Source organism: Heptranchias perlo, chromosome 22 (genome assembly GCF_035084215.1).
Source record: "Heptranchias perlo isolate sHepPer1 chromosome 22, sHepPer1.hap1, whole genome shotgun sequence".
Taxonomy (NCBI): domain Eukaryota; kingdom Metazoa; phylum Chordata; class Chondrichthyes; order Hexanchiformes; family Hexanchidae; genus Heptranchias; species Heptranchias perlo.
Window position 1 is genome coordinate 51,415,343 of NC_090346.1, and position 25,596 is coordinate 51,440,938.

Genomic DNA, 25,596 nt, shown 5'->3' on the forward strand with positions numbered 1-25,596 from the left:
TCTTAAAGGGGAGGTGCACTGTGGCTGCAGAAAGTGGTGGGAGTTGTTTGTGAAGTGATTTAGTGCTCTAATACTTCAAAGAATGGCCCTGTGAGAGAGTGTGCACCGAGGTTCTCTGAATATGCACTCGAGGCCTTGGTGCACGAGGTGGACAGAAGGAGGGGCATCCTCTATCCGCAGAGTGTGCAGGAGGCCCTCCAGATATCTGCTCAAGAGTCAGTGGGAGGAAGTAGGAGAGGAGGTCAATGCCAGGAGCGTAGCTCCAAGAACATGGATGCAGTGCAGGAAGAAATTCACTGATAACACGAGTTGTGAAGGTGAGTGAGTTCAGGTTTCGAGTGGTTTATTGTATCACCTGTGGCCACTGGTCAATGTACCACACCCCCATCACCCACCGACCAACAATCTCTTTCAATCACTGCTCAACCCTTCAAATCATATACTTTATCTCACCCTCACACACTTAGCACTCCTGCCAGCCTCACACCCACAACCACAGGTCACACGCACTGACAGCTATTCAACCATGACAACCACATCACCTAAACATCTTGCAGGACACTCACTAAAACACTTCCCTCTTTCTTGCAGGAGAAGGTGACGCATAAAAATAGGGAGCAAGAAGCCACTGGAAGACAAGCTTGGCCACCCCATGGAGGAGACAGTGCTGGCCATTATGGGAAGGGCCATCACTGAGGCAGTGGCCACTGATGGTGCTGGAGGGATCGATGATGAGGGTCTCTGTGAACCTAATCCGCCTTTTCTCTTCCGACTTCTCCCTCATCCCACAATCTTTTCTGTCTCACAAACTGCAGATGCTGTAAGCTCGCACTTCTTACTTTCTCCTCTCCCCTCACCACAACTCAACCCGTGTCCCTTTGTCATTTCAAATTCCCAAGAACTGGAACCTGCCCAGTCAGAAGAGGTAGAGGAAGATGACAGTGATGAAGAGACACCGTAACTCGATCTTACACTCACAGCCACCAGCTCAGAGACTGACACTTGAGAGGTTGGGTTACAGGAGGGATCTGCATGTGGTGATTCACCGAGCACAAGTGTGCAGGAGCCGGGGCGGGGGGAGCAGATATCACAGGAGCCGGGGAGGGGGGAGCAGATATCACAGGAGCCGGGGCGGGGGGAGCAGATATCACAGGAGCCGGGGCGGGGGGAGCAGATATCACAGGAGCCGGGGCGGAGGGAGCAGATATCACAGGAGCCGGGGCGGGGGGAGCAGATATCACAGGAGCCGGGGCGGGGGGAGCAGATATCACAGGAGCCGGGGCGGGGGGAGCAGATATCACAGGAGCCGGGGCGGGGGGAGCAGATATCACAGGAGCCGGGGCGGGGGGAGCAGATATCACAGGAGCCGGGGCGGGGGGAGCAGATATCACAGGAGCCGGGGCGGGGGGAGCAGATATCACAGGAGCCGGGGCGGGGGGAGCAGATATCACAGGAGCCGGGGCGGGGGGAGCAGATATCACAGGAGCCGGGGCGGGGGGAGCAGATATCACAGGAGCCGGGGCGGGGGGAGCAGATATCACAGGAGCCGGGGCGGGGGGAGCAGATATCACAGGAGCCGGGGCGGGGGAGCAGATATCACAGGAGCCGGGGCGGGGGGAGCAGATATCACAGGAGCCGGGGCGGGGGGAGCAGATATCACAGGAGCCGGGGCGGGGGGAGCAGATATCACAGGAGCCGGGGCGGGGGGAGCAGATATCACAGGAGCCAGCTCGCCGGAGGGCGAGATCACTCACTAGTTCTGCTGCTGACGAGTCAGATGAGGACTTCGATGGGCCAGGCTACAGAAGACGGGTGACGGGCGTACACCAACAAATGCTTGGGGCACTGGAAAGCCTGACAGCCTGTGCACAATGAGAAGGAGCAAGGAGGAGTCCAACTCCAACTTGGCGCAGGGCTTTGCGCAGAGCTTGGAGCCCATCCTGTCCAACATGGAACGGGTGGTCACCTCCATCAGTGCACCTGTGGAACCCACCATGATGCAGCGTCTCATGGCCAATGTCACGGCTTCCATTGCAGCACAAACCAATGTCATCAAAGATCTGCAAGCTACGGTTGCTGCTCAGACTGCTGCAATGGAAGCTCAGACTGCTGCTATCGTGGCTCTGGGGATCACTGTGGATCAGGACTTCCAGGGCATCGCAGCACTCCAATAATCCGTTCTCCAGCTGATCACCAGGAGTGCTGAGGCGCCGCCCCGGGAGAGTGGCAGTGGTGCCATGGCAGTCGGACCTGCTGTCCTCTCTCAGGACGACAGCATTCCTGCTCCCACCCCTGCCACTCCGCCAGTGCCCCTGTTGTTGCCTGTCAGCCAGCCAGGCCAGACTGTTGCAGCCCAGGCCGAGATGGTGCAGCCTGAAGCCGGGCCCTCCCGGCCCAGAGCTGCTCGAGGTCATCCTCCAAGGCCATTCCTCCATTGAAGGCCAGCAGCCTCCCACCACCCATGCTACAGCCACTGGGGAAGCACCTTGTAGGAGCACTAGGATAGGTAAAGGCACACGGACAACAGGCACGAAGGGAATGCACAAGGGGGAATAGTCTCATTTTGTTTGTATAATTTCATGTGTCAATTTATAAATGTGGATTTGAATTTGTATTTGGTGGTGGTTTTTATTTCTGCGCTGAGCTGTGGGAGGAAGCAATGTGTAATCATAAGGAGGATGATTTGATGGTCATGTGGGAGAGGAAATGTAAGGAGTGTGGGACTGTTGGTGAATGGGGAGGTGTCCCTGAGGTTACTGCTATCGCTCATTAATCAGCTGATTACGTACAGCCCTGGCAGACAGGGCCTGTCTATCTTGTAGCTCCCCTTCCTCTTCCTGCATTTCCTGTTGCACTTCCTCCTCCTCCTCCTCCAGCACTTCCTCCTCTTCCTTTTCCTCCTCCTCCTCCTCGTGGTCCTGCTCCTCATGTTCTCACCGGATAGGGGGTGGCGAGGGCTGTTCCCTCATAATGGCGAGGTTATGCAGCATGCAGCACACAACCAGCTGCAGATTGAGGGAGTGGAAACCCTTTCTGTTCTTGAATATGCCCGAGTTCGGATGAGGAGCATGCTCGGCAATATACGTGCAGTTAATGGTACCCTGCACCATGGGGAGGCCTGCAATCCAAACAAAACCTCGTGCTCGATCCTCCTGTTTGTCTCTGGCAAGAGGGAATGAGATGAATGTGTCTCTCATTGCGAAAGACTGGGCACTGAGCCTCGTGTCAGATACAAGCAACGAGAGACTGGGCACTGAGCCTCGTGTCAGATACAAGCAACGAGAGACTGGGCACTGAGCCTTGTGTCAGATACAAGCAACGAGAGACTGGGCACTGAGCCTTGTGTCAGATACAAGCAACGAGAGACTGGGCACTGAGCCTCGTGTCAGATACAAGCAACGAGAGACTGGGCACTGAGCCTCGTGTCAGATACAAGCAACGAGAGACTGGGCACTGAGCCTCGTGTCAGATACAAGCAACGAGAGACTGGGCACTGAGCCTCGTGTCAGATACAAGCAACGAGAGACTGGGCACTGAGCCTCGTGTCAGATACAAGCAACGAGAGACTGGGCACTGAGCCTCGTGTCAGATACAAGCAACGAGAGACTGGGCACTGAGCCTCGTGTCAGATACAAGCAACGAGAGACTGGGCACTGAGCCTCGTGTCAGAGAGCCTCCAACGTTCAAAGATGATTACAGATGAAGAAGGCCATTTGGCTCATACGTCCAGAAAGACCCTCAGTACCCGCCGTTTCCCATTGCAGCGTCCAGTTGTTTTATAAAAGATTGATGGCTTTTTGCCTTCATTACTCTATCTGGAAATCTATTCCACTTATCGATCATGCTTTATGTGCAGAAGAATTTCCTGATTTCAGTCCTAAATTTACTTTTTACTAAATTGAACCTGTCTCTTTATTCTACTTTCACTATTCAATTTGAAATAATATTCTGGATTGACCTTTTCCGTTCTGTTAACTATTTTATATCTCACTTTCTGGTCTCTTCTCAGAAGCCTCCTGTCTATGCTGAATTGCCCAATTTCCCCAGAGTTTTCTCATAACTCAGATCTTTTTCACTTGGAATCAGCCTCCTTCTTCACTCAGAGGGTGGGGAATCTTTGGAATTCTCTACCCCAGAGGGCTGTGGAGGCTCAGTCATTGAGTACATTCAAGACTGAGATCGATAGATTTCGAGATATTAAAGGCATCGAGGGATATGGGGATGGTGCAGGAAAATGGCATTGAGGTAGAAGATCAGCCATGATCTTATTGAATGGTGGATCAGGCTCGAGGGGCCGGATGGCCCACTCCTGCTCCTGCTCCTAATTCTTATGTTCTTATGATCTTCTGTTTTTATGTGCCCCTTCCTCACTGCCTCCAGTGTCCCTTGTGTCTTGGAGACTGGAGATAGACACAATACTCAAGGTGACCAAAGACTGTACCATTTTGTCATGCTGTGGGTCTTGGATCTACAGATCAGCATTCTGCTTTGCTGATTGCTGCTCTCCAATGGTTGTCCATGTAGAACATCAGGTCCAAGATCCCTAAATCTTTTTCAACTCCCTCATGAGTTATTGCAACACCATTCATGGATTGTCCGAGCTCCCTATTCCTTTTTGCTTTGTGCCGTACTTTACACTTGACTGCATTCATTTTCATTGGCCATTGTTCTACCCACTTAAATATTTTATCCAACTCATTCTGTAATTCCTCAGCTGCCTCCTTCGATTTCACAGACACCCACAGTTTGGGATCATCAGTAACTTTCACCACTTTGCATTGAGATTCTGAATCCCTGTCATTTATGTAAATTAGAAACAGGAGTGATCCCAGCACCATGCCAAGGGTCACTACACTCAGTACCTCCCCGCAAGGATTGTGTCCGCCCATCCCTTCCCTCTCTCCTGATTTCCCCCTCAACCCTTGATTGGAAGGTATTGCAGTCTGTGCTTAGCTTTCCACACCCAACATGGCTTAGATCAGGATAAAGCCGTGTCCATTCACATTCAGTGAGACTGTTTAACTGGCACCCCAAGTCCTTTTCAGCAGCAGGTTGTAGAGAGATTAATAATTCCCTACCTATAATAAAAAGTCAGTGAGCATTCACCTGGTTGCTGTAGACATGTGGAGAATAGATGATGACATGACTGGGCTCGGCTCTGATTGGACACCCTGCCGCCATTCAGTGTCCTGGCTCACATGAAGGATGGGCGCTCGAGGGGAGTACTGGGCGATCGTTGGTCTGTAGCCCAATTCCAGCACCCCCACCACTTCTTGGTGAGGCCCCAAGAAATCCTCAGCGACCAAACCAGATCTTTCCACTGATCTGAGTACGGTTTCTTGTAATTTTTCATGAACTGCAAACTAGATTGCTTAAAATAAAACTTGAATAATACACGGAGTCAAAACCAAATCATCTTCAGGTTGAGTGGAGTGAGAGGCTCAGGGATAATTGGACGAGAGCATGTAGATGTAATACAGTCTCCATTTTAAACTCATATATCCTGTCCTTATTTTTAATATTTCCTATGTCCACACTTATAATGGAAACTGCTGTAATTACACCCTCCCGCTAGAGGGAGCTTTACTCTGTATCTAACCCTGTACCTGCCCTGGGAGTGTTTGATGGGACAGTGCAGAGGGAGCTTTACTCTGTATCTAACCCTGTACCTGCCCTGGGAGTGTTTGATGGGACAGTGTAGAGGGAGCTTTACTCTGTATCTAACCCGTGCTGTACCTGCCCTGGGAGTGTTTGATGGGACAGTGTAGAGGGAGCTTTACTCTGTATCTAACCCTGTACCTGCCCTGGGAGTGTTTGATGGGACAGTGTAGAGGGAGCTTTACTCTGTATCTAACCCTGTACCTGCCCTGGGAGTGTTTGATGGGACAGTGTAGAGGGAGCTTTACTCTGTATCTAACCCTGTACCTGCCCTGGGAGTGTTTGATGGGACAGTGTAGAGGGAGCTTTACTCTGTATCTAACCCGTGCTGTACCTGCCCTGGGAGTGTTTGATGGGACAGTGTAGAGGGAGCTTTACTCTGTATCTAACCCGTGCTGTACCTGCCCTGGGAGTGTTTGATGGGACAGTGTAGAGGGAGCTTTACTCTGCATCTAACCCATGCTGTACCTGCCCTGGGAGTGTTTGATGGGACAGTGTAGAGGGAGCTTTACTCTGTATCTAACCCGTGCTGTACCTGTCCTGGGAGTGTTTGATACTGACACCGAGTACTAACACTATTCATTTTGATGAGGAAACAAAAATATTTTTTTTAAAGCATTCTGTTATGGTGCATAATGTTTTAAAAAGCTGCCCTCATTCACAGAATTGTGAGCCAAAGACCTTGATATAATTTTTACAGCAGTTGTTTGGTATATCTGAGATAAGTCTGGGGAATTGGCAAAACCATTCAATTCAACTTTATTAAGGTTTGTTAAAATACAGGCTTCATTAACAGTTTTTTTTAACAGACACATTTAAATTTACTTGTTTACGGTCCATTTTTTGGAGCCTGTCTCAAAGAGAGATAATCAGGTTAGCTTCTGTGGATAGTGAGGAAAGGAGAAGACTGAGTAGCTCCGAATATTATTGATGTCTTGGTTCAATGCAGCAAAAGGAAACTATTTATTGATTATATTTTACGAGTTGAGGAACATAGGAACGGGAGAAGGCCGTCTCGCCTCTCAAGCCTGTTCCCCCATTCAATGAGATCATGGCTGACCTGTATCTTCAGTCCATCTAATCACCTTTGACCCACATCACTGATACCCTTACTTAATAAAAATCTGTCGATCTTAGTCTTGAAAATTTCAATTGAACCAACATTCACAGCCTTTTGGGGAGAGGGTTCCAGATTACCACTGCCCTTTGGGGGAAAAGAGTAACGAGGGAGAGAGTAGGGCCTCTTAAGGATCAACAAGGTCATCTATGTGCGGAACCACTAGAGATTGGTGAGATCCTGAATGAATATTTCACATCGGTATTTACGGTTGAGAAAGGCATGGATGTTAGGGAACTTGGGGAAATAAATAGTGATGTCTTGAGGAGTGTACATATTACAGAGAGGGAGGTGCTGGAAGTCTTAACGCGCATCAAGGTAGATAAATCTCCAGGACCTGATGAAATGTATCCCAGGACGTTATGGGAGGTTAGGGAGGAAATTGCGGGTCCCCTAGCAGAGATATTTGAATCATCGACAGCTACAGGTGAGGTGCCTGAAGATTGGAGGGTAGCAAATGTTGTGCCTTTGTTTAAGAAGGGCGGCAGGGAAAAGCCTGGGAACTACAGACCAGTGAGCCTGACATCTGTAGTGGGTAAGTTGTTAGAGGGTATTCTGAGGGACAGGATCTACAGGCATTTGGAGAGGCAGGGACTGATTAGGAACAGTCAGCATGGTTTTGTGAGAGGAAAATCATGTCTCACGAATTTGATTGAGTTTTTTGAAGGGGTAACCAAGAAGATAGATGAGGGCTGTGCAGTAGACGTGGTCTACATGGACTTTAGCAAAGCCTTTGACAAGGTAGGTTGTTACATAAGGTTAAATCTCACGGGATCCAAGGTGAGGTAGCCAATTGGATACAAAATTGGTTTGACGACAGAAGACAGAGGGTGGTTGTAGAGGGTTGTTTTTCAAACTGGAGGCCTGTGACCAGCGGTGTGCCTCAGGGATCGGTGCTGGGTCCGCTGTTATTTGTTATTTATATTAAATGATTTGGATGAGAATTTAGGAGGCATGGTTAGTAAGTTTGCAGATGACACCAAGATTGGTGGCATTGTGGACAGTGAAGAAGGTTATCTAGGATTGCAACGGGATCTTGATAAATTGTGCCAGTGGGCCGATGAATGGCAAATGGAGTTTAATTTAGATAAATGTGAGGTGATGCATTTTGGTAGATCGAATCGGGCCAGGACCTACTCCGTTAATGGTAGGGCGTTGGGGAGAGTTATAGAACAAAGAGATCTAGGAGTACAGGTTCATAGCTCCTTGAAAGTGGAGTCTCAGGTGGATAGGGTGGTGAAGAAGGCATTCGGCATGCTTGGTTTCATTGGTCAGAACATTGAATACAGGAGTTGGGATGTCTTGTGGAAGTTGTACAAGACATTAGTAAGGCCACACTTGGAATACTGTGTACAGTTCTGGTCACCCTATTATAGAAAGTTGTAAACAATTTTACAACACCAAGTTATAGTCCAAAAAATTTATTTTAAATTCCACAAGCTTTCGGAGGCTTCCTCCTTCCTCAGGTGAACGGTGTGGAAATGAAATTTTCGAATCCTTCGCATTTGAAAATCACAGAACAATGCCTGGTGATTACTGCCCGTTGCCAAGGCAATCACAGTGAGCAGACAGAAAGGTGTCACCTAAAAGGCCACCGAATATACAAACCCCCCAACAAAAAAAGAGAGAGAGAGAAGGAAGACAGTCAATGACCCGTTATATTAAAAACAGATAACATTTGTTCGCTGGTGGGGTTACGTGTAGCGTGACATGAACCCAAGATCCCGGTTGAGGCCGTCCTCATGGGTGCGGAACTTGGCTATCAATTTCTGCTCGACGATCTTGCGTTGTCGTGTGTCTCGAAGGCCGCCTTGGAGTACGCTTACCCGAAGGTCGGTGGCTGAATGTCCATGACTGCTGAAGTGTTCCCCGACAGGGAGAGAACCCTCCTGTTTGGCGATTGTTGCGCGGTGTCCGTTCATCCGTTGTCGCAGCGTCTGCATGGTCTCGCCAATGTACCATGCTCTGGGGCATCCTTTCCTGCAACGTATGAGGTAGACAACGTTGGCCGAGACACAGGAGTATGAACCGTGCACCTGGTGGGTGGTGTCCTCTCGTGTGATGGTGGTATCTGTGTCGATGATCTGGCATGTCTTGCAGAGGTTGCCGTGGCAGGGTTGTGTGGTGTCGTGGACGCTGTTCTCTTGAAAGCTGGGTAATTTGCTGCGATCGATGGTCTGTTTGAGGTTGGGTGGCTGTTTAAAGGCGAGTAGTGGAGGTGTGGGGATGGCCATAGCGAGGTGTTCGTCATCATTGATGACATGTTGAAGGCTGCGGAGAACATGGCGTAGTTTCTCCGCTCCGGGGAAGTACTGGACGACGAAGGGTACTCTGTTGGTTGCGTCCCGTGTTAGTCTTCTGAGGAGGTCTACGCGATTTTTCGCTGTGGCCCGTCGGAACTGTCGATCGATGAGTCGAGCATCATATCCCGTTCTTACTAGGGCGTCTTTCAGCGTCTGTAGGTGTCCATCGCATTCCTCCTCGTCTGAGCAGACCCTGTGTATTCGCAGGGCCTGTCCATAGGGGATGGCCTCTTTGACGTGGTTAGGGTGGAAGCTGGAAAAATGGAGCATCGTGAGGTTGTCCGTGGGCTTGCGGTAGAGTGAGGTGCTGAGGTGCCCGTCTTTGATGGAGATTCGTGTGTCCAAGAAAGAAACTGATTCTGAGGAGTAGTCCATGGTGAGCTTGATGGTGGGATGGAATTTGTTGATGTTATCGTGTAGTCTCTTTAGTGAAAGAAAATGTCGTCGATGTATCTGGTGTATAGTGTTGGTTGGAGGTCCTGTGCAGTGAAGAAGTCCTGCTCGAACTTGTGCATGAAAATGTTGGCGTATTGGGGTGCGAATTTGGTCCCCATGGCTGTTCCGTGTGTTTGGGTAAAGAACTGGTTATTGAAGGTGAAGACATTGTGATCCAGGATGAAGCGGATGAGTTGTAGGATGGGGTCTGCAGATTGGCTGTTGTTGGTGTTGAGTATTGACGCTGTCGCAGCGATGCCGTCATCGTGGGGGATACTGGTGTAGAGTGCCGAGACGTCCATCGTGGTGAGAAGTGTTCCTGGTTCAACTGGTCCGTGGGTACTGAGTTTTTGTAGGAAGTCTGTAGTGTCGTGACAGAAGCTGGGGGTTCCCTGTATGATGGGTTTCAGGATGCCCTCGACGTATCCGGAGAGTTTCTCACACAGGGTTCTGTTGCCTGATACGATAGGACGTCCGGGTGTGTTGGCTTTGTGTATCTTTGGGAGGCAGTAGAAGTCTCCCACGCGGGGAGTACGTGGGATGAGAGCACGTAGGATGCTTTGAAGGTCTGGATCGAAGGTCTTGATCAGTTTGTTGAGCTGATGGGTGTGTTCTTTGGTCGGGTCTGCGGGTAACCGTCTGTAGTGTTCCTGGTTGTCCAGTTGTCGGTATGCTTCTTTGCAATAGTCCGTTCTGTTCTGTATGACGATGGCTCCTCCTTTGTCCGCTGGTTTGATGACGATGTTGCGGTTGGTCTTGAGAGCGTTGATGGCGTTGCGTTGTGCTCGGGTGACATTCTGGACTGTCTTCTGAGTGCGGCTGATGAATCTGGCATTGACGCATTTCCTGACAGCTTGAGCATACATGTCAAGCTGAGGGCAGCGACCCTCTGGAGGAGTCCAGTTTGACTCTTTCCTCTTCGGTTGCTGTACCACGGATCCCTCTGTCTGCTGTTCCGGATCGTTGATTGTCTCATTGGGTTCGCTGCTGAAATCTTGTGGTTTGTGGTAGAATTCCCGGAGCCTCATTCTCCTGATGAATTCCTCTGTGTCCGCCGCGAGACTAGTGGGGTCCATTTTGGTAGTGGGGCAGAAATTGAGTCCTCGGCTGAGAACTTCGATTTCGTCTGGTTGAAGGGTGTGGTCGGACAGATTGACGATAGACTTCCCTGTGGTTGCAACCGTGGTACCAGGGGAAGCTTGGTCGATGATGGTGGTGATGCCGAGTTTCTCAAGCTTCCTGCTCTTGGTTTTCATGTAGGCAGCGTAGTTCCGTTGCCTCGTCTGTCTGGCGGGGTCTCGTAGCTGGTCTGCTGTGTCCTGAGTACAGGTTGAGAGTATGGACTCTATCTTAGTTTCGAGGTTGTGGCGTCTGCTGTAGAGTTGGTGTATGAGATGGTTGCGGAGTGTGCGAGAGGTACGGCGGCAGAGTCTCTCAGCGTAATCCGAGTTGTATGTGGACTTGAGTGGGTTCGTGATCTGTAGCCCTTTCGGGATCTTGTCTGCTTTCTTGCAGCTCTGTAAATACTTGATGTCTGTGTCTAAATGCGCGATCTTCTTGGATATCCTTTCCACTGTGAGCCGGCAGTTTGTGGTGTCGATGGTAGTCATGATGTGGAGATGCCGGTGATGGACTGGGGTTGACAATTGTAAACAATTTTACAACACCAAGTTATAGTCCAACAATTTTATTTTAAATTCCACAAGCTTTCGGAGGCTTCCTCCTTCCTCAGGTGAACGGTGTGGAAATGAAATTTTCGAATCCTTCGCATTTGAAAATCACAGAACAAAGCCTGGTGATTACTGCCCGTTGCCAAGGCAATCACAGTGAGCAGACAGAAAGGTGTCACCTAAAAGGCCACCGAATATACAAACCCCCAAAAAAAAAGAGAGAGAGAGAAGGAAGACAGTCAATGACCCGTTATATTAAAAACAGATAACATTTGTTCGCTGGTGGGGTTACGTGTAGCGTGACATGAACCCAAGATCCCGGTTGAGGCCGTCCTCATGGGTGCAGAACTTGGCTATCAATTTCTGCTCGACGATCTTGCGTTGTCGTGTGTCTCGAAGGCCGCCTTGGAGTACGCTTACCCGAAGGTCGGTGGCTGAATGTCCATGACTGCTGAAGTGTTCCCCGACTGGGAGAGAACCCTCCCGTTTGGTGATTGTTGCGCGGTGTCCGTTCATCCGTTGTCGCAGCGTCTGCATGGTCTCGCCAATGTACCATGCTCTGGGGCATCCTTTCCTGCAACGTATGAGGTAGACAACGTTGGCCGAGTCACAGGAGTATGAACCGTGCACCTGGTGGGTGGTGTCCTCTCGTGTGATGGTGGTATCTGTGTCGATGATCTGGCATGTCTTGCAGAGGTTACCGCGGCAGGGTTGTGTGGTGTCGTGGACGTTGTTCTCCTGAAAGCTGGGTAATTTGCTGCGAACGATGGTCTGTTTGAGGTTGGGTGGCTGTTTAAAGGCGAGTAGTGGAGGTGTGGGGATGGCCATAGCGAGGTGTTCGTCATCATTGATGACATGTTGAAGGCTGCGGAGAACATGGCGTAGTTTCTCTGCTCCGGGGAAGTACTGGACGACGAAGGGTACTCTGTTGGTTGCGTCCCGTGTTAGTCTTCTGAGGAGGTCTACGCGATTTTTCGCTGTGGCCCGTCGGAACTGTCGATCGATGAGTCGAGCATCATATCCCGTTCTTACTAGGGCGTCTTTCAGCGTCTGTAGGTGTCCATCGCGTTCCTCCTCGTCTGAGCAGACCCTGTGTATTCGCAGGGCCTGTCCATAGGGGATGGCCTCTTTGACGTGGTTAGGGTGGAAGCTGGAAAAGTGGAGCATCGTGAGGTTGTCCATGGGCTTGCGGTAGATTGAGGTGCTGAGGTGCCCGTCTTTGATGGGCACCTCAGCACCTCATATTATAGAAAGGATATTATTAAACTAGAAAGAGTGCAGAAAAGATTTACTAGGATGCTACCGGGACTTGATGGTTTGACTTATAGGGAGAGGTTGGATAGACTGGGACTTTTTTCCCTGGAGAGTAGGAGGTTTAGGGGTGATCTTATAGAAGTCTATAAAATAATGAGGGGCATAGATAAGGTAGATAGTCAAAATCTTTTCCCAAAGGTAGGGGAGTCTATAACGAGGGGACATAGATTTAAGGTGAGAGGGGAGAGTTACAAAAGGGTCCAGAGGGGCAATTTTTTCACTCAAAGGGTGGTGAGTGTCTGGAACGAGCTGCCAGAGGCAGTAGTAGAGGCGGGTACAATTTTGTCTTTTAAAAAGTATTTGGACAGTTACATGGGTAAGATGGGTATGGAGGGATATGGGCCAAGTGCAGGCAATTGGGACTAGCTTAGTGGTATAAACTGGGCGACATGGACATGTTGGGCCGAAGGGCCTGTTTCCATGTTGTAAACGTCTATGATTCTATGATTCTATGATTCTTTGTGTGAAGAAGTGCTTCCTGATTGTATTCCTAAATGGCCTGCTTCTAATTTTACAATTCTGACCCCTTGTTCTGGATTGCCCGACTAGAGAAAATCCCGTTATTATTTTAAAGATCGCAGTTAGATCACCCTTCAACCTTCGAAACTCAAGAGAATGCAGACCAAGTTTATGCAACTTGTCCTCACAATTTAACCCTTTAAGCCCTGGTATCACTCTGATCGTTCTTCTAACTTTATTTTGCAGGGACTGCTTGGAACCCAGGACCTTGGTCAGGTGTACTTTGAACCCATCAAAGACAAGCATGGGAATGTGCTGATAGTGACCCTGAGAGAACTGAGCTCATACCAAAGCCTGGAGAATGTCAGGTGGATTCCCCTGTCCAAGTTCCAGACTCAACGCAAGTCACTCTCCTCACCAGAAGATCCCACAGCACTGGATATGCTGCTGGTGACTCTCCATGTAGGTTGCTGATTATAAAACATAGAAACATAGAAAAACAGGGTATAAGAGTCAGCACACAGTTCAAACAGGCCCGAAATAGTCAGGGAGGAGGATTGGTTCATTTGTAGCTACTTGGAATTTCCTTTGATTGTGGTGCGATATTACTCACTAACGTTTTGTCAAGGGCGACGTTCCCAACCAATGCCATGTTCAGGGGTCACCCTGAGGGGGCACAGGTCTGTGTCTCTGATTCTCCCACAGTGAGCTGCTGAATTCAATCATCCATCTGTGGTCAGTTGATGAATGGAGACCAGGCATTTCCCACAAGGAAAAATGTGCTCCAGGATTAGTGGTTCGATTAAATAGTTCTATTTTAATAGATCCGGTGAGTTGTAGAAATGATTTGGAATATGTCCGACTGAACCTGCTCTGCCATTTTTGTTAACAATCGCACGCCTATTATTTTAACACCAGTTCCCTGCCTTTTCGGCACATCCATTAATATCCTTTCTTTCCAAGTACATTGACCTCCTGAGGGCAAAACTTGACCTCCTCTTGGGAAATAAGGAAGGGCAGGTGACAGAAGTGTTAGTGAGGGATCACTTTGTGACCAGTGATCATAATTCCATTAGTTTTAAGATAGCTATGGAGAATGATAGGTCTGGCCCAAAAGTTAAAATTCTAAATTGGGGAAAGGCCAATTTTGATGGTATTAGACAGGAACTTTCAGAAGTTGATTGGGAGAGTCTGTTGGCAGGCAAAGGGACGTCTGGTAAGTGGGAGGCTTTCAAAAGTGTGTTAACCAGGGTTCAGGGTAAGCACATTCCTTATAAAGTGAAGGGCAAGGCTGGTAGAAGTAGGGAACCTTGGATGACTCGGGAGATTGAGGCCCTAGTCAAAAAGAAGAAGGAGGCATATGACATGCATGGGCAGCTGGGATCAAGTGGATCCCTTGAAGAGTATAGAGATTGCCGGAGTAGAGTTAAGAGAGAAATCAGGAGGGCAAAAAGGGGATATGAGATTGCTTTGGCAGAAAAGGCAATGGTGAATCCAAAGAGCTTCTACAAATACATAAAGGGCAAAAGGGTAACTAGGGAGAGAGTAGGGCCTCTTAAGGATCAACAAGGTCATCTATGTGCGGAACCACAAGAGATGGGTGAGATCCTAAATGAATATTTCACATCGGTATTTACGGTTGAGAAAGGCATGGATGTTAGGGAACTTGGGGAAATAAATAGTGATGTCTTGAGGAGTGTACATATTACAGAGAGGGAGGTGCTGGAAGTCTTAACGCGCATCAAGGTAGATAAATCTCCGGGACCTGATGAAATGTATCCCAGGACGTTATGGGAGGTTAGGGAGGAAATTGCGGGTCCCCTAGCAGAGATATTTGAATCATCCACCGCTACAGGTGAGGTGCCTGAAGATTGGAGGGTAGCAAATGTTGTGCCTTTGTTTAAGAAGGGCGGCAGGGAAAAGCCTGGGAACTACAGACCAGTGAGCCTGACATCTGTAGTGGGTAAGTTGTTCGAGGGTATTCTGAGGGACAGGATCTACAGGCATTTGGAGAGGCAGGGACTAATTAGGAACAGTCAGCATGGTTTTGTGAGAGGAAAATCATGTCTCACGAATTTGATTGAGTTTTTTGAAGGGGTAACCAAGAAGATAGATGAGGGGTGTGCAGTAGACGTGGTCTACATGGACTTTGATGTGGAGATGCCGGTGATGGACTGGGGTTAACAATTGTAAACAATTTTACAACACCAAGTTATAGTCCAACGATTTTATTTTTAATCCCACAAGCTTTCGGGGGCTTTCCCCTTCCTCAGGCGGTCATTTCCACACCGCCCGAGGAAGGGGAAAGCCCCCGAAAGCTTGTGGGATTAAAAATAAATACATGGACTTTAGCAAAGCCTTTGACAAGGTACCGCATGGTAGGTTGTTACATAAGGTTAAATCTCACGGGATCCAAGGTGAGGTAGCCAATTGGATACAAAATTGGATTGACGGCAGAAGACAGAGGGTGGTTGTAGAGGGATGTTTTTCAGACTGGAGGCCTGTGACCAGCGGTGTGCCTCAGGGATCGGTGCTGGGTCCGCTGTTATTTGTTATTTATATTAATGATTTGGATGAGAATTTAGGAGGCATGGTTAGTAACTTTGCAGATGACACCAAGATTGGTGGCATTGTGGACAGTGAAGAAGGTTATCTAGGATTACAACGGGATCTTGATAAATTGGGCCAGTGGGCCGATGAATGGCAGATGGAGTTTAATTTAGATAAATGTGAGGTGATGCATTTTGGTAGATCGAATCAGACCAGGACCTACTCCGTTAATGGTAGGGCGTTGGGGAGAACAAAGAGATCTAGGAGTACAGGTTCATAGCTCCTTGAAAGTGGAGTCACAGGTGGATAGGGTGGTGAAGAAGGCATTCAGCATGCTTGGTTTCATTGGTCAGAACATTGAATACAGGAGTTGGGATGTCTTGTTGAAGTTGTACAAGACATTAGTAAGGCCACACTTGGAATACTGTGTACAGTTCTGGTCACCCTATTATAGAAAGGATATTATTAAACTAGAAAGAGTGCAGAAAAGATTTACTAGGATGCTACCGGGACTTGATGGTTTGACTTGCAGGGAGAGGTTAGATAGACTGGGACTTTTTTCCCTGGAGAGTAGGAGGTTAAGGGGTGATCTTATAGAAGTCTGTAAAATAATGAGGGGCATAGATAAGGTCGATAGTCAAAATCTTTTCCCAAAGGTAGGGGAGTCTATAACGAGGGGGCATAGATTTAAGGTGAGAGGGGAGAGTTACAAAAGGATCCAGAGGGGCAATTTTTTCACTCAAAGGGTGGTGAGTGTCTGGAACGAGCTGCCAGAGGCAGTAGTAGAGGCGGGTACAATTTTGTCTTTTAAAAAGCATTTGGACAGTTACATGGGTAAGATGGGTATAGAGGGATATGGGCCAAGTGCAGGCAATTGGGACTAGCTTAGTGGTATAAACTGGGCGACGTGGACATGTTGGGCCGAAGGGCCTGTTTCCATGTTGTAAACTTCTATGATTCTATGATTCTACATATCCCGATCCCTATAAACCCCTCAGTTGAATTTGCTTCTCGGGCCTGATTCCATGTTTTCACAATCTTTTGTGTGATAAAGATTTTTCTGGATTTGCTTTTCACCAGCTTAGCTCTGTAGCCTATATCCAATCCTACACCAAGACTCATTCTCCTGTCAGCCCATCCTCACTCACCTACCTTAGCCCCAAACCCCATGATGCTTTAAGTTTAATATTCTCAACCTAGTGGTTAAATACTTCTATGGCCTCGCCCCTCGCCATCTCATCCAGTTCTGCAAGCCCCCACACAGGATAACACACAGGATGGAGTGAGTTACACACAGGATAACACACAGGATGGAGTGAGTTACACACAGGATAACACACAGGATGGAGTGAGTTACACACAGGATAACACACAGGATGGAGTGAGTTACACACAGGATAATACACAGGATGGAGTGAGTTACACACAGGATAACACACAGGATGGAGTGAGTTACACACAGGATAACACACAGGATGGAGTGAGTTACACACAGGATAACACACAGGATGGAGTGAGTTACACACAGGATAACACACAGGATGGAGTGAGTTACACACAGGATAACACACAGGATGGAGTGAGTTACACAAGGATTACACCATGGAATTTGGGTCTGAGTGTGACTGTGACGATGGTAAACTCTCCCTCCTCATCCTTCTCCACCTGTCTCCAGCCTTTGACACGGTTGACCACACCATCCTCCTCCAATGCCTCTGCTCCATCGTCCAGCTGGGTGGGACTGCACTCGCCTGGTTCCATTCTTATCCATCCAATCGCAGCCAGAGAATCTCCTGCAATGGCTTCTCTTCCCACTCCCACACCGTTACCTCTGGAGTCCCCCAAGGATCTGTCCTCGGCCCCTCCTATTTCTCATCTACATGCTGCCCCTCGGTGACTTCATCTGAAAACACAATGTCAGGTTCCACAAGTACACTGACGACACCCAGCTCTACCTCACCACCACCTCCCTCAACCCCTCCACTGTCTCCCATTTGCCACACTGCTTCTCCGACTGGATGAGCAAAAATTTCCTCCAACTAAATATTGGGAAGACTGAAGCCATTGTCTTCAGTCCCCGCCACAAACTCCGTTCCCTCGTCACCGACTCCATCCCTTTCCCTGGCCACTGTCTGAGGCTGAACCAGACCGTTCACAACCTTGGCGTCCTATTTAACCCTGAGATGAGCTTCTGACCACATATCCACTCCATCACCAAGACTGCCTACTTCCACCTCCGTAACATCACCCGTCTCCACCCCCATCTCAGCTCATCTGCTGCTGAAACCCTCATCCATGCCTTTGTTACCTCCACACTGGATTATTCCAATGCTCTCCTGGCCGGCCTCCCATCTTCCACCCTCCATAAACTTGAGCTCATCCAAAACTCTGCTGCCCTGTATCCTAACTCACACCAAGTCCCGTTCTCCCATCACCCCCTGTGCTCGCTGACCTACATTGGCTCCTGGTCCGGAACGCTTCGATTTTAAAATTCTCATCCTTGTTTTCAAATTCGTCCATGGCCCTCGCCCCTCCCTATCTCTGTAACCTCCTCTGGCCCTACAACCCGCCGAGATCTCTGCGCTCCTCCAATTCTGGCCTCTTGTGCATTCCTGATTTTAACGCTCCAACATCAGCGGTCGTGCCTTCAGCTCCCTAGGCCCTGTGCAATGGAATTCCCTCCCTAAACCCTCTTCCTCTCTACCTCTCTCTCCTTTAAGACGCTCCTTAAAACCTACCTCTTTGACCAAGCTTTTGGTCACCTGTCCTAATATCTCCTTATGTGGCTCATTGTCAAATTTTGTTTGACAGGGGGATGGGCTCCAAGATGTAGCAATGGAAAGTAGAAACAAGGGACACAAAGGATCGGGGGAGAAAGATAGTACTAGAGTATGTAATAGTACAGTATTAGAGTAAGAGAGAGTACAAGACAGTCTAAGACTGGTTTGCAGCGCATGTGTATAAACGCACGAAGCGTGGTAAACAAGATTGGTGAGCTGCAGGCGCAAATAACCACATGGGAATATGATGTCATGGCGATAACGGAGACCTGACTCAAAAAAGGACAGGATTGGGTACCAAATATTCCTGGAAACAAGGTGTTCAGGAAAGATGGGGAAGGAAAGAAAGGAGGGGGGGGTGGCAGTATTGATTAAGGAGAATATTGCAGTGCTGGAGAGAGAGGATGTCCTGGAGGGGTCAAGGATAGAATCTATTTTGTCAGAGTTAAGAAACAATAGAGATGCCATTACACTACTGGGTGTATTCTATAGGCCACCAATTAGTGGGAAGGAGATAGAGGAGCAAATTTGTAGGGAAATTCAGAGAGATGCAAGAACTATAGAGTAGTGATAACTGGGGACTTCAACTATCCGAATACAGACTGGGATAGTAATAGTGTAAAGGGCAAAGAGGAGGAGGAATTTTTGAAATGTCTTCAGGAGAACTTTCTTAACCAGTACATTTCTGGTCCAACGAGGAAGGAGGCATTGCTGGACTTGATTCTAGGGAATGAGGCGGGCCAAGTGTCAGTGGGGGAACATTTAGGGAGCAGCGATCATAGTATCAAAAGGTGTAGAATATGGAAAAGGACATGGACCACTCTAAAGTAAAAATACTCAATTGGGGGAGGGCCAATTTCACTGGGATAAGGACGGATCTGGCCCGGGTAAATTGGAATCAAAGATTGGCAGGCAGAGCTGTAATTGAACAGTGGGCGGCCTTTAAGGAGGAGATGGTTCGGGTACAGTCTAGGCCCATTCCCACAAGGGGGAAAGGTAGGGCAACTAAAGCCAGAGCTCCCTGGATGACAAAAGAGACAGAGAGTAAGATGAAATTGAAAAAAGGGGCGTATGACAGATGTCAGGTTGATAACACAAGTGAGAACCAGGCAGAATATAGAAAGTTCAGATGGGAAGTGAAAAAGGAAATAAGAGGGGCAAAGAGAGAGTATGAGAATAGACTGGCGGCCAACATAAAAGGGAATCCAAAAGTATTCTACAGGCATATAAACAGTAAACGTGTAGTAAGAGGACGGGTGGGGCCGATTAGGGACCAAAAAGGAGATCTACTCAAAGAGGCGGTAGGCATGGCCGAGGTACTAAATGAGTACTTTGCTTCTGTTTTTACCAAGGAAGACGATGCTGCCAGAATCTCAGTAAAGGAAGATATAGTTGAGATACTGGATGGGCTAAAAATTGATAAAGGGGAGGGACTTGAAAGCCTAGCTGCACTTAAAGTAGATAAATCACCCGGTCCGGATGGGATGCATCCTAGGTTGCTGAGGGAAGTAAGGGTGGAAATTGCGGAGGTACTGGCCATAATCTTCCAAACATCCATAGATACGGGGATGGTGCCAGAGGACTGGAGAATTGCAAATGTTACACCCTTGTTCAAAAAAGGGTGTAAGGATAAACCCAGCAACTACAGGCCAGTCAGTTTAACCTCAGTGGTGGGGAAACTTTTAGAAACGATAATCCAGGACAGAATTAACAGTCACTTGTACAAGTGTGGATTGATTAGGGAAAGCCAGCACGGATTTGTTAAAGGCAAATCGTGTTTAACTAACCTGATAGAGTTTTTTGATGAGGTAAAAGAGAGGGTCGATGAGGGCAATGCAGTTGATGTGGTGTATATGGACTTTCAAAAGGTGTTTGATAAAGTACCACACGGTAGGCTTATCATCAAGATTGCGGCCCATGGAATACAAACATATGTACGTACAAACGAACATACGAATTAAGACTAGGAGTAGGCCATTCGGCCCCTCGAGCCTGCTCTGCCATTTGATAAGATCATGGCTGATCTGATTGTGACCTCAACCCTACTTTCCCGTCTACCTACTGTAACCTTTGACTCCCTTGTTAATCAGGAATCTATCTAACTCAGCCTTAAAAATATTCAATGACCCTGCCTCCACCTCTCTCTGGGGAAGGGAGTTCCACAGACTCACGACCCTCAGAGAGAAAAAATTTCTCCTCATCGCCGTCTTAAATGGGAGACCCCTTATTTTTAAACTGTGGCCCCTAGTTCTAGTCTCTCCCACAAGGGGAAACATCCTCTCAGCATCCACCCCTTCTAGTCCCCTCAGGGTCTTATATGTTTCAATAAGATCACCTCTCATTCTTCTAAACTCCAGTGTATACAGGCACAACTTGTCCAACCTTTCCTCATAAGATAACCCCCTCATCCCAGGAATCAGTCGAGTGAACCTTCTCTGAACCGCCTTCAAAACAATTATGTCCTTTCTTAAATAAGGAGACCAAAACTGCACACAGTATTCCAGATGTGGTCTCACCAATGCCCTGTACAACTGTAGCAAAACATCTCTACTTTTATATTCCATTCCCCTTGCAATAAATGACAACATTCCATTTGCCTTCCTAATCACTTGCTGTACCTGCAGACTAACTTTTTGTGATTCATTCACTAGGACACCCAGATCCCTCTGTACCTCAGAGTTCTGCAATCTCTCTCCATTTAAATAATATACTGCTTTCTATTCCTCCTGCCAAAGTGGACAAGTTCACATTTTCCCACATTATACTCCATCTGCCAAATTTTTGCCCACTCACTTAACCTATCTATGTCCCTTTGCAGACTCCTTATGTCCTTTTCACAGCTTATTTTCCTACCTACCTTTGTGTCATCAGCAAATTTAGCAACCATACATTCGGTCCCTTCATCCAACTCATTGATAAAGATTGTAAATAGTTGAGGCCCCGGCACTGATCCCTGTGGCACTCCACTCGTTACATAGAATCATAGAATTATAGAAAATTTACGGCACAGAAGGAGGCCATTTGGCCCATCGTGTCCGTGCCGGCTGAGAAACAAGCCACCCAGCCTATTCCCACTTTCCCACATTTGGTCCATAGCCCTGTAAGTCACAGCTCTTCAGGTGCACATCCAGGTATTTTTTAAATGAGTTGAGGGTTTCTACCTCTACCACCCTCTCAGGCAGTGAGTTCCAGACCCCCACCACCCTCTGGGTGAAAAAGAAATTCCTCATTTCCTCTCTAATCCTTCTACCAAATCACTTTAAATCTATGCCCCTGGTTATTGACCCGTCCGCTAAGGGAAATAGGTCCTTCCTATCCATTCTATCTAGGCCCCTCATTATTTTGTACACCTCAATTAAATCTCCCCTCAGCCTCCTCTGTTCCAACGAGACTCACCCCAGCCTATCCAATCTTTCCTCATAGCTAAAATTCTCCAGTCCTGGCAACATCCTCGTAAATCTCCTCTGTACCCTCTCTAGTGCGATTACATCTTTCCTGTAATGAGGCGACTGGAACTGTACACAGTACTCAAGCTGTGGCCTAACCAGCGTTTTATACAGTTCCAGCATAACCTCCCAGCTCTTATATTCTATGCCTCAGCTAATAAAGGAAAGTATGCCTTTTTAACCACTTTATCTACCTGATCTGCTACCTTCAGGGATCTGTGGACGTGCACTCCAAGGTCCCTCACTTCATTTATGCCTCTCAGTATCCTCCCATTTATTGTGTATTCCCTTGCCTTGTTTGCTCTCCCCAAATGCATTACCTCACACTTCTCCGGATTGAATTCCATTTGCCACTTTTCTGCCCACCTGACCAGTCCATTGATATCTTCCTGCAGTCTACAGCTTTCCTCCTCACTATCAACCACACGGCCTATCTTCGTGTCATCCGCAAATTTCTTAATCATGCCCCTACGTTTAAATCCAAATTGTTAATACATACCACAAAAAGCAAAGGACCCAGTACTGAGCCCTGCGGAACCCCACTGGAAACAGCCTTCCAGTCACAAAAACACCTGTCGACCATTACCCTTTGCTTCCTGCCATTGAGCCAATTTTGGATCCAATTTGCCACATTCTCTTGGATCTTATGGGCCTTTACTTTTTTGACCAGTCTGCCATGTGGGACCTTGTCAAAAGCCTTGCTAAAATCCATGTAGACTACATCAAACACACTACCTTCATCGATCCTCCTTGTCACCGCCTCGAAAAATTCAATCAAGTTAGTCAGACACGACCTCCCTTTAACAAATCTGTGCTGACTGTCCTTGATTAGTCCGTGCCTTTCCAAGTGACAGTTTATGCTGTCCCTCAGAATTAATTCCAATAATTTGCCCACCACCGAGGTTAGACTGACTGGCCTGTAATTACTCGGTCTATCCTTCGCTCCCTTTTTAAACAACAGTACAACATTACTAGTCCTCCAATCCTCTGGACTACGCATGCATCCAGTGACGTTTGAAAAATGATGGTCAGAGCCTCCGCTATTTCCTCCCTGGCTTCTTTGAACAGCCTGGGATACATTGCATCCGGCCCTGGTGATTTATCTACTTTCAAAGATGCTAAGCCCCTTAATACTTCCTCTCTCACTATGTTTATCCCATACAATATTTCACACTCCTCCTCCTTAACTACAATCCCTGCATCATCTCTCTCCTTTGTGAAGACAGACTCAAAGTATTCATTAAGAACCATCCCCACATCTTCCACCTCCACACATAGGTTACCTCTTGCCAACCTGAAAATGACCCATTTATGCCGACTCTCTGTTTCCTGTTTGATAACCAATCCATTATCCATGCGAATATGTTATCCCCAACACCATCAGCTCTTATTTTGTGAAGCAGCCTTTGATGTGGCATCTTGTCAAAAGCCTTCTGGAAATCCAAGTACACCACATCCACAGGATCCCCTTTATCCTTTCTATGGGTACGGTAGCATAGTGATTATGTTACTGGGCTAGTAATCCAGAGGCCTGGACTAAAATCCAGAGTCATGAGTTCAAATCCCGCCACGGCAGCTGGCGAATTTAAATTCAATTAATTAATTAAAATTCAATTAATTAAATAAAAATCTGGAATTAAAATACTAGTATCAGTAATGGTGGCCATGAAACTACCGGATTGTCGTAAAAACCCATCTGGTTCACTAATGTCCTTGAGGGAAGGAAGCCTGCCGCCCTTACCCGGTCTGGCCTATCTGTGACTCCAGACCCACAGCAATGTGGTTGATTCTCAATTGCCCTCTGAAATGGCCCAGCAAGCCACTCAGTTGTGAAATCTCGCGACGAAAAGTCATAATAAGAATAAAACCGGACGGACCACCCGGCATCGGACCACTAGGCACCGGACACGACAACGGCAAAACACCAAGCCCAGTCGACCCTGCAAGGTCCTCCTTACTAACATCTGGGGACTTGTGCCAAAATTGGGAGAGCTGTCCCACAGACTAGTCAAGCAACAGCCTGACATCGCCATACTCACAGAATCATATCTTTCAGCCAACGTCCCAGCCTCTTCCATCACCATCCCTGGGTATGTCCTGTCCCACCGGCAGGACAGACCCACCAGAGGTGGCGGCACAGTGATATACAGTCAGGAGGGAGTGGCCCTGGGAGTCCTCAACATTGACTCTGGACCCCATGAAATCTCATGGCATCAGGTCAAACATGGGCAAGGAAACCTCCTGCTGATTACCACCTACCGTCCTCCCTCAGCTGATGAATCAGTCCTCCTCCATGTTGAGCACCACTTGGAGGAAGCACTGAGGGTAGCAAGGGCACAAAATGTACTCTGGGTGGGGGACTTCAATGTCCATCACCAAGAGTGGCTCGGTAGCACCACTACTGACCGAGCTGGCCGAGTCCTGAAGGACATAGCTGCTAGACTGGGCCTGCGGCAGGTGGTGAGAGAACCAACACGAGGGAAAAACTTACTTGACCTCGTCCTCACCAATCTACCTGTCGCAAATGCATCTGTCTATGACAGTATTGGTAGGAGTGACCACCGCACAGTCCTCGTGGAGATGAAATCCCGTCTTCGCACTGAGGACACCATCCAACGTGTTGTGTGGCACTACCACCGTGCTAAATGGGATAGATTCAGAACAGATCTAGCAGCTCAAAACTGGGCAACCATGAGGCGCTGTGGGCCATCAGCAGCAGCAGAATTGTATTCCAGCACAATCTGTAACCTCATGGCCCGGCATATTCCTCACTCCACCATGACCAACATGCCAGGGGATCAACCCTGGTTCAATGAGGAGTGTAGAAGGGCATGCCAGGAGCAGCACCAGGCGTACCTAAAAATGAGGTGCCAACCTGGTGAAGCTACAACACAGGACTACATGCATGCTAAACTAGCGGAAGCAACAGGCTATAGACAGAGCTAAGCGATTCCACAACCAACGGATCAGATCAAAGCTCTGCAGTCCTGCCACATCCAGTCGTGAATGGTGGTGAACAATTAAACAACTAACGGGAGGAGGAGGCTCTGCAAACAGCCCCATTCTCAATGATGGCGGAGTCCAGCACGTGAGTGCAAAAGACAAGGCTGAAGCGTTTGCAACCATCTTCAGCCAGAAGTGCCGAGTGGATAATCCATCTCAGCCTCCTCCCAATATCCCCACCATCACGGAAGCCAGTCTTCGGCCAATTCGATTCACTCCACATGATATCCAGAAACGGCTGAGTGCACTGGATACAGCAAAGGCTATGGGCCCCGACAACATCCCAGCTGTAGTGCTGAAGACTTGTGCTCCAGAACTAGCTGCGCCTCTAGCCAAGCTGTTCCAGTACAGCTACAACACTGGCATCCACCCGACAATGTGGAAAATTGCCCAGGTATGTCCTGTCCACAAAAAGCAGGACAAATCCAATCCGGCCAATTACCGCCCCATCAGTCTACTCTCAATCATCAGCAAAGTGATGGAAGGTGTCGTCGACAGTGCTATCAAGCGGCACTTACTCACCAATAACCTGCTCACCGATGCTCAGTTTGGGTTCCGCCAGGACCACTCGGCTCCAGACCTTATTACAGCCTTGGTCCAAACATGGACAAAAGAGCTGAATTCCAGAGGTGAGGTGAGAGTGACTGCCCTTGACATCAAGGCAGCATTTGACCGAGTGTGGCACCAAGGAGCCCTAGTAAAATTGAAGTCAATGGGAATCAGGGGGAAAACTCTCCAGTGGCTGGAGTCATACCTAGCACAAAGGAAGATGGTAGTGGTTGTTGGAGGCCAAGCATCTCAGCCCCAGGGCATTGCTGCAGGAGTTCCTCAGGGCAGTGTCCTAGGCCCAACCATCTTCAG

General features: G+C 48.2%; 1 protein-coding gene across 4 annotated transcripts in view; it reads left to right on the top strand.

Annotated features, from left to right (window-relative positions):
- The window catches only part of ankfn1b (ankyrin repeat and fibronectin type III domain containing 1b), an 834,116-nt gene that overhangs the window by 738,497 nt on the left and 70,023 nt on the right, over positions 1-25,596 (top strand). For all 4 annotated transcript variants that reach the window (XM_068003637.1, XM_068003639.1, XM_068003638.1 and 1 more), the window contains one exon: positions 13,203-13,418. In XM_068003637.1, the coding sequence (XP_067859738.1) occupies positions 13,203-13,418 (216 nt within the window). The remainder of the gene's footprint in view (positions 1-13,202; positions 13,419-25,596) is intronic.